This window comes from Lolium rigidum, chromosome 2, assembly GCF_022539505.1.
Source record: "Lolium rigidum isolate FL_2022 chromosome 2, APGP_CSIRO_Lrig_0.1, whole genome shotgun sequence".
NCBI lineage: Eukaryota > Viridiplantae > Streptophyta > Magnoliopsida > Poales > Poaceae > Lolium > Lolium rigidum.
The window spans coordinates 50,401,929-50,411,425 of record NC_061509.1 but is presented as its reverse complement, the minus strand read 5'-3'; the positions used below and the strand labels follow the sequence as shown (position 1 = coordinate 50,411,425).

General features: G+C 42.2%; 1 protein-coding gene across 1 annotated transcript; it reads left to right on the top strand.

Moving 5' to 3' along the window:
• The first annotated feature begins 1,057 nt into the window (after positions 1-1,057).
• On the top strand, positions 1,058-9,088 carry LOC124691737 (L-arabinokinase-like). The gene is made up of 28 exons (XM_047225010.1): positions 1,058-1,174; positions 1,261-1,437; positions 1,536-1,619; positions 1,751-1,827; positions 2,193-2,259; positions 2,614-2,671; positions 2,771-2,838; positions 2,923-2,985; positions 3,147-3,200; positions 3,281-3,383; positions 3,480-3,589; positions 3,699-3,818; positions 4,057-4,113; positions 4,577-4,737; positions 4,816-4,975; positions 5,179-5,262; positions 5,575-5,694; positions 5,939-6,069; positions 6,153-6,234; positions 6,479-6,566; positions 6,742-6,785; positions 6,895-6,990; positions 7,087-7,163; positions 7,259-7,468; positions 7,566-7,731; positions 7,977-8,048; positions 8,148-8,354; positions 8,543-9,088. Exons 1-28 carry the CDS (start codon positions 1,073-1,075, stop codon positions 8,651-8,653), a joined length of 2,949 nt encoding a protein of 982 aa, XP_047080966.1. The 5' UTR covers positions 1,058-1,072; the 3' UTR covers positions 8,654-9,088.
• The last annotated feature ends 409 nt before the right edge of the window (positions 9,089-9,497 follow it).

Here is a 9,497-nt window from a genome sequence, read left to right as displayed (position 1 = left end):
CGATTTTCTGAGAACCACCGTTGCTTCCACCTCGCCGGCGTCGATCCGGCTGATTCCTCACCCTCCGGCAGCCGCTCCGGCGGCGGGAGGATGGGGGATCGACGGATCGCGCCGTGTATATAGTGTAGGGAGTAGTGGTTTGGCTGCTGGCGGTGCTGAGGAGTTGGCGGCGTCGTCGGTGTGCTTTTGGTGGGCAGCTCCCTTCTCCGCCGCTCTGGTTGCTCCGGTGGAGCGCCGTGGCGGCTCTGTTGCCCCTTGCGCGGCTGCGGCTCTTCGGAGCTGCTGTGCGCGGTGCCCCTTCGCCGGCGGCCGAGTGATGGCGGCCACGGCTTCTGAAGATCTTGAAGGTGCGGTTGCAGGTGACCAAGCTGGAGTCGCCGTTCGCTGCGCAGGGTGGAGGTGCTTTGGCACCGAGGAACGTCGACTTCTTGCTCGCATGGGGGTTCCTCCCAGTCCAAGCGTATGGAGGAGTAGCGACGGGTTTCGCCGGCGTAGCGTCTTGCTCGGCGGAGACGACGACAGGGCTCGGATGGGTTACTTTGTAATTTTTCTTTATATTTCTGGGCTTATCTGTAAGATACTTGGTTAAATGCAATCTAGTCCTTCCTCGCAAAAAAAAAATTCAGTGATTATATATTAAAATATATCCTTGCAATGTACATGTACTAGTAGAAGAATTTAAGTGCAAGTTTCATCGTTTCTTTTCGAAAAGCAAGTGTCCGTTGGGCATATGGTGGGATATGCAGGAATCGTTCGTGATGCGGATAACCCGAGCCCCTCCTCCCATCCCGTCTTGAATTGACTCCACGGTGTTTTGCACGGACGAGTCACCCAGCCGCAGCGGGATAAGGTAGCGGCCCAACAAACCAGGAATTTAATACTCCACGTCGGGGAGGTCGGATAGAACCAAACGTTCACGCCCCGGACTCTCCCCATCCGACGGGATAGACTAGACTAGCCCGTCTTGCTGCTATAAGACGAGCCGATCAGCCGACCCAGTCCTCCCACCGAAACGGACAGCAGCAGCGAGCTCCCACTGATCGGAGCACCCCGAATTGGGGAACTCGGAAGGATGGTGAATCGGCCCGAGGAGGCGGGCGCGCCGGCGCAGCGGCTCGTCTTCGCCTACTACATCACCGGCCACGGCTTCGGCCACGCCACCCGCGCCCTCGAGGTTTCTATCGCCGGCACCTCCTCTGTTTCGTTTCGGTCGTGCCCTGCTCTGTCCTTGGTTTCTGATCAATTGCGTTCGATTCGCAGGTGGTGCGGCACCTGATCGGCGCGGGGCACGACGTGCACGTGGTCACGGCGGCGCCGGAGTTCGTCTTCACCACCGAGATCGACTCCCCGAGTCTCCACATCCGACGGGTCCTGCTCGACTGCGGCGCTGTGCAGGCCGACGCGCTCACCGTCGACAGACTGGCGTCGCTCGAGAAGGTCAGTCCTCCGGCCCAAACAATATCCCAACCTTCACAGCGAGGCCCGCCTCGCGCGTGGCTAACTTAACTCATTGACCCTGCGCTGGTGGAATGCAGTACCATCAGACGGCCGTGGTGCCCCGCGAGGCCATCCTCAGGACTGAAGTGGAATGGCTCACCTCAATCAAGGCCGACCTAGTGGTAAGTAACTACCATATATTTTTCTCTTCTGGGGACACTAGCCAGTTGATTTACACTGTATTATGTCTGGGTCTCCGTTAATCCCTGTTTTCTGCATCTGAACCGAACTGTGCTGTGTTGATCTCGGCCAGGTTTCCGACGTCGTCCCGGTGGCCTGTAGGGCGGCTGCAGATGCTGGCATCCGCTCCGTCTGCGTCACCAACTTCAGGTGACCTGTCCATTTGTTTGTTTGCGTGGCATCACTCTCTAGTTACTTCCAACTTTTTATCATTTTATTCGATAGGCTGCTGTAATACCAAGGAAACACTGTCTACTTACTTACTACAGACAACCCTGCTTTCTGCTGCTAACATCTTAGATGACATGGCACACATGTTCTCATGTATTCTCTAACTTCTTCATGCTCCTCGGCAGCTTACAATACTTCATAATTTCATTAACTTTAATTACCTGCAAGTGACTAGTGATATACATAAAAATAAATATGCGTTTTACTTATCTTTAGGGTCGTTATCTTATCTGAGTTTCCCAACATATATGTCCTGCTCTTTATTTCTCATCTCCTATTTGCAGTTGGGACTTCATTTATGCAGAGTACGTGGTAGCAGCTGGACATCACCATCGCTCAATTGTGTGGCAGGTGCCTTTGGTTACAGACTTGGTTTCTCATCTCATTATAAGTTTATAACACCTACTCATGCCAGCTTGGCATGCTAAAACTTCAACTTTAATGTTTTCTACCCTTTATGGTAAATCTTGGATATAGGCCGTTCCTTATCGAATGCATTGTGAATTAGTTGGATGGTGCTAAGTAGTAAGTTCTATCAAAATATCCTCCTTCCAGAGACAAATTTCTTAAATTTAGATAAATGTGATTCTTGTTCTCGGCATCTATATTTCTCCTTAATATTGTGCCATTCACAGCATACATATGCAAGCTCAGATTTGTTATGACTGTTGAATAACCATGTACACATGTTGACAAAAACTGTAGATAGCAGAGGATTACTCACATTGTGAGTTCTTACTACGACTCCCTGGATACTGCCCTAGTATGTCCCCTCTTCGTCCGAGTGATGATATTTCCAGAGATCTTAAACCTTGTTTTGCACTTCTGATTAATAAAGACTGACTGATTCTTTCTTCTGCAGTGCCTGCTTTCCGTGATGTCATTGATGTGCCTCTTGTGGTGAGAAGATTACACAAATCTAGATCCGAGGTTTGTATGATTCTGCTCGCGAGTGTTACCCTACAAGCATAGCCCACATTTTTGGTTACTAACTTTATACTCTTCATATACCAGGTGAGAAAGGAACTAGGAATAGCAGATGATGTTAAGGTGGTCATTTTCAACTTTGGAGGACAGGTGGGCCAGGACACTGTGCTTCCTTATATGTAGTGCTTTACTTAACTTTTTTTAGTTTTAACTGATGGCAGCTAATTTTGCACATATCTGTCAAAATCGATCTATTTTGTTAGACTAGTTTAATATTATTGTCAGTGTGATGATTTTACAATCTTCTCCAGCCGGCAGGATGGAAACTGAAGAAAGAATGGTTGCCTGATGGTTGGCTTTGTTTGGTATGTTCTGTTTGACATCAATTTATTCCATTTCCCTTCAATGCCTTGCCAACCTTGCTGACTAAGCTACTTTCTGACAGGTATGTGGTGCATCTGATACTCAAGAGCTTCCTCCAAATTACATCAAGCTTGCAAAGGATGCCTACACACCTGATTTAATGGCAGCATCTGATTGCATGCTTGGTAAATAAAATGTTTATATCCATTGGTGTTAAGGGTTATTTCTTTGTTGTTCCTTCTTGCCTCACCAATGACAGTTCTGGTGGTTCTCTCATGTAGGAAAAATTGGATATGGTACCGTGAGTGAGGCTTTGGCGTACAAGCTGCCATTTGTATTTGTCCGTAGAGATTATTTCAACGAGGAGCCTTTTTTGCGCAACATGCTCGAGGTTGAAACATCTCTGAGCATCTCCTTATGTAAATGGTATCTCGGAGCTATATAAGTGCATCATTCAACTACCATGACAATCTGTTGCTCTTTTGTTCCTTAAAAAACAGCATTATCAATGTGGAATTGAGATGATACGGAGGGATTTACTTACCGGTCATTGGAAACCTTATCTGCTGCGAGCCTTAACACTTAAACCCTGCTATGATGGTCAAATAAATGGTGGTGAGGTATGTTGATGATCCTACTTCAATAAAACAACAAGAGACAGTTTTGTTTAATAGAGGAAGCATTTAAATAGCATGCACAATCAGTTCTTACATAAAAGTCAGGAAGCGGCAATTTAATATTCCATAGCTTGTTTTCCTTAAAACAAACAGATATAAAGTTCATGCAGTCCACTAACTATTTGGACTGCGTTGCAAACGTCCTTTTACATATTCTAAGCTTTTGTAATATTTCATTCAGGTGGCTGCAAATATCCTCCAGGATACTGCTGTTGGGAAGAAGTATATTACCGGGAAGGTGAGTTACTGTACAATATAATAATGCCGACTATGATCAATAAACTTACTTTTAACTTCTGTTGCACCTTGATTCTTGCATTGACTCAGTTTTCTGATATATATTTGTGTTGCTATGAAGCTACAGATTTGCTTTATTTATCTGCATATGTAGTGATAAGTATTTATCTGTATGTAGTGATACTAAAATTTTCTTGCTTTCAAACTTAATATAATTAATATATATAATTCAAAAGCAAAATATCATTGCTTGTCCTAATAATTGTTTAAAGGATTTCCACTCTAGAAGTTTGAAGGTAAATTGTGTGCATGTGCAATGGAGGACTGTTCATGTTCCTGATAACTTCTTAGTTGAAATATGTGCTTGCTTCTTTGGAAATTTAATTAAACCCTTTAAACTCTTATAATCAAATTTCACATCTTTTCTACTTATTTAATAAATCTGCTTTATTGCACAATATTAGTTGAGCGGGGCAAGACGATTACGTGATGCCATAGTGCTAGGCTACCAACTACAGAGGGCTCCAGGGAGGGATGTAGGAATTCCTGAATGGTATTCTCTCTCTGAGAAAGAAATCGGTGTTCGCCCAGCAGTAGCACCCGGGATTAATGGAAATGCAGAATCGTAAGTTTCACACTTGCTTTCTTTCTCCTTATTATCATTTGAAGTTTCTCCATCTAAATATCTTCACCTTTTTGTCAGATCTTTTGAGGACTTTGAGATACTCCATGGGGACATGCAAGGATTAACTGATACTATGGCTTTCTTGACGAGTTTATCTGGACTTGTTGGAAATGATCCAAGGAGCCCTGAGAAGCAATCCCGAGAGAGGACTGCTGCTTCTGTACTCTTTGACTTGGAGGTATGCAGTTCTTTCTGTCCAATGTCTGAATAGTTAATTCTGTAACCTGTCTCATGTTCTGCTTCTTTTATCTATACTATGCTAGAGGTAATACAAAAGTTACAACCATGTCTGGTGACACACCCTTCATATCTCAGAGGAAAGTATATTGGCATATGAGATTCTAATACAATGTTAATTAGTGGTGATTTGTTCTGTTGCAGGAGGAAATATATGTTGCAAGAGCACCTGGGCGATTAGATGTCATGGGTGGTATTGCAGATTATTCAGGAAGTCTTGTATTGCAGGTATTCTAATATTTTTTATTCCCTTTTCTATTCTTGCATGTCAATTCAATGAAAATAGTAAAATAATTTTTCACTATTTATGGATTCTTCCATTATATATTTATTTTGCTTTTAGTTTGTTTCTCAGGATGTGCTTACATGAATGGGTTATAGCAGGGATTGGTTATCTTATTTGATATTTATCAGCATCTACTTTTCTTTATAAGTACAAACTTCAAGGGAATTGATTCATTCAATCTATTTATGAAATAAAATGGAAGCGTCCTATTTTGTTGGCATGTCTGATTGGCGTTGTGTTTGTCCAACTACCAGATGCCCATTAGAGAGGCCTGTCATGTTGCTATTCAGAGAACCAATCCTATCAAGCAGAAGCTATGGAAGCATGCTCAAGCTAGACAGCTAGCAAATGGAGCAGTGCCAGTGGTGCAAATTGTACGTATAATTAACTATCCAAACCTCTTTATCTCCTTCTATTGCACATAGTCATGGTTCATGCAGGTTTTTGGACCTTCCATTTCTTGCGTTTTTTATTGGATACCTAAAAATAATTTAGCAAGTTAAGTTCCATTTTTTGCTTTTGATATTTTGAACAGAGGCCAAAGTAGACGTGGCATGTTTAGTTTTGTGAGTAATATGCTCATTTGGACAACTGGGTGTCTCTAAAATGTTTTTGCAGGTGTCTTTTGGGTCTGAATTGAGCAATCGTGCACCAACCTTCGATATGGACCTATCTGATTTCATGGATGGCGACAAACCGATATCCTATGATAAGGCCAAAGAATATTTCTCCCAGGACCCATCCCAAAAGTAAGAAAAAACATACTTAGCTTTCCTCTATAAATGATAACATTGCATGTATGTTCTTATTTGACGAATCTGTTTTTTCTCAGATGGGCTGCCTATGTTGCTGGAACAATTCTTGTGTTGATGACTGAATTAGGTGTTCGGTTCACAGACAGCTTGAGCATTTTGGTACCCTTTCTGCTATTTTTCATACAACTCCTATCACAGTTTTAAATAAAATATGTAAAGCTTCATCTCTTCCCAAGAATTCATGACAAATGATGTGTGTTAAATTCTAATTATTCTTCAGGCATCTTGTTTCACGTTTTATTTTCAGACAGAACCTCGATTGATCGAGTTTTCTTCTGTCATACATAATTGTAAATGGATTGCTTGTATGCCCACCTTTTGATAGTTTTGTTTGTATCCTCAGGTATCTTCTTCTGTTCCTGAAGGCAAAGGTGTCTCTTCTTCTGCATCAGTGGAGGTTGCTACCATGTCTGCTATTGCTGCGGTCTATGGTTAGTTGTATACATCAATACTTGTTGCTTGTAGAAAAATCTTGTAGAATGGTTCCTATTTTAGTTAATATTAGTTGAACTCCCAAGTTCTTCTGCAGCTGCTGCCTGCTGGTGTACATTTGATTTAATTGAACATGCTAAACGACATTATACCATGTGCTTTTCTTTGCTTTAGGTTTAAATATTGCTCCAAGGGATCTTGCTATACTCTGTCAAAAGGTACACTATTTATAAATAAAAAGATACCCCTTTATGGGCTCAAACTGTGTTGCAATCATCATTTAATCTTATGTTCAAGTGAGTCATCCATTGGTGAACAATTATGTAGGTTGAGAATCACATTGTTGGAGCTCCTTGTGGTGTAATGGACCAAATGACATCTGCTTGCGGAGAAGCCAATAAACTTCTTGCAATGGTTTGCCAGGTTAGTGAGGGTTGTCATGCTCAGATAGCTGGTTGACAATCATTCATCCAGTCCAACTCTGTGATCTTTGTATTTATTGTGTCAACTTTCATGCAGCCTGCAGAAGTGAAAGAATTGGTTAGCATTCCAACCCATATACGATTTTGGGGTCTTGACTCTGGGATACGGCATAGGTAGATTTTGATCTTGTCTTGATTCTACTTTGTGTTCTCCTGAGCTAATTTCACTAATGAACCGAAGCTAATTGCACTATCCTTTGCTTTTTTAGTGTTGGTGGGACTGATTACGGATCTGTGAGGGTAGGCACATATATGGGACGCAAGATGCTTAAGTGTGCTGCATCTGACCTACTTTCTCAGTCCTTTCCATCTACTACTACGCAATCGTGCGCCGCTTCTGAAGAATATGAAAAATATGGTGCGGAGCTTCTGAAATCTGAAGCTTCGCTGCAGTATTTGTGCAACCTACCACCTCATAGGTCTGATTTATGTTTCTAAAATTGATGAAGACTTGTATAGTTCTGCATTGTCATATTCCATGTCATGTAGATTCTCATGCTAATTCTTCTACTACAGATATGAAGCTGCCTATGCAAAAGATATTCCTGAGGTCATTACTGGTGATGAGTTTTTGGAGAAATATGGAGATCATAACGATGCAGTAACAGTTGTTGACCCAAAAAGATCTTACAGTGTGAAGGCTCCTACTAGACATCCCATATACGAGAACTTCCGTGTTGAGGTTTGATATCTTAAACCATATGCCTTATTCTTCCATTGCTCACTAAATTTGTACTTTTGTAGAGGTTAAATCTCAGAAACCTTCAAAAGCTTGTTTCCCGATACATACTAAACGGAGAGAAGCCCTTTTATTTTATCTGCAGTTAGATAACATCAAAAGTATCTTGGATAAAACTTATGCATAACATGCTTTTGGCAAGAATCTTGAGGTGCTTCCATATAAAAAATACCTTATCTCCTATGTAGGCATTCAAAGCATTGTTAACAGCAGCCAAAACAGACGAGCAACTTTCAGCCCTTGGAGAACTTATGTATCAGGTAGTTTTCATCAGCTTTGGCAGCTATATATCAATCTCCATGCTTCTGTATTATTAAGGGAGCTCACTAGTGACCATCTTGTTTTCTCCTTGATTGCAGTGCCATTACAGCTACAATGCTTGTGGCCTTGGTTCGGATGGGACTGACAGGCTAGTGAATCTAGTTCAAGAAATTCAGCACAGGAAGACAAGCTCGCAAAATGGAGGTCCTAGTCTGTTCGGTGCAAAGATCACAGGTGGAGGTTCTGGTGGTTCGGTTTGTGTGATTGGTAAAAATTGCCTGAAAAGCAGTGAAGAGATTTTTGAGGTAAGTATATATTTATTGTTTTCGTATTAGTGAACACGCCGTCTCCAAACTGTAGGTGGATCAAAGGACAGCCATACTAGCTAGCATCTTATACATAGATGAATCTTTCCTGAAGGAGAACTACAGTTTACCTTCGTTTCCCTTGTAGAATACTAAGTTGCTAACTCAAACTTGTTGGACCCTTTCAGATTCAGAAAAGATACAAAGCAGCTACCGGCTACCTACCGATTGTTTTCGAGGGTTCATCTCCTGGTGCTGGCAAATTTGGATATCTGAAGATTCGCTGGCGGTCCACTTAACATGTGCCTGACTGCAAACATTTGTCAAGAACCTGCATATAAGCTGTGCCCGCCGAACGCCATACGGCACGTCATGTTGTACAATCGATATAATAATGTTAACGAATTAGTGTAGACTGTAGATTTGAAGAGCTAGTGGCCAGCTCCTCAAACCGTACAATCTTTGTTTCTGATTAAATGATCGTCACTATGGTAAATAAGAGCCAAGTAATGGAACCATGTGTTCCACTTCATCAAAAAGGAAAAATACTTCCTCTGGTTCCTTTTATAAGATGTTTTGGCAAGCCAAATAACCTGCCAAAACATCTTATAAGAAGGAACTGGAGAATGTCGTAGGCTTATAGCAGATCTGGTTGTTCCACAAAGTTTTCTTGCTCCCCATGGCCATGTGTAAATATTGTCAAATAAATTTGCCACGCCACCGCATTACCAGGTCGCCCATTTTGTTTGGATCTTTCAGCCATGCTGACTGCATAGATCAGCCTCACACTCGTCCCTTGGATCTGAACACTACTAAACATCCACATTGGTTCCCGGAAGTTCTAGATAAAAAAAAAATCTTGTGGTATGTTCAATTGTTCAGTCTATTCTTAATCACACGTGATAATGATAATGAAAAGTGCAAGACGTTCAAGACAGTAAGTTCAGTCTATTCTTAACCGCAAAAATGATAATGAAACAGTCTGTGAGGGAGTTGTAAGATTATACCTACTTCGTTACGAAGAAAGATGTCTCCGGAATGGTTGTTTTTTCGTCAATTTAGAAATGCGCTGCCTCCGAGGATGCTTGCATATGTAGCTCCTGGCCACATAGTTGACAATTACCAATGTATGTCTGAGTCAAC

What these genes read in the sequence shown, in the direction of transcription:
- LOC124691737 (XM_047225010.1), top strand. Translation starts at nt 1,073, where the DNA reads ATGGTGAATCGGCCCGAGGAGGCGGGCGCGCCGGCGCAGCGGCTCGTC. An exon ending in CTGATGGTTGGCTTTGTTTG is followed by an intron (nt 3,201 to 3,280) that starts GTATGTTCTGTT and finishes ACTTTCTGACAG; the next exon opens with GTATGTGGTGCATCTGATAC. An exon ending in TTCTTGCAATGGTTTGCCAG is followed by an intron (nt 6,991 to 7,086) that starts GTTAGTGAGGGT and finishes ACTTTCATGCAG; the next exon opens with CCTGCAGAAGTGAAAGAATT.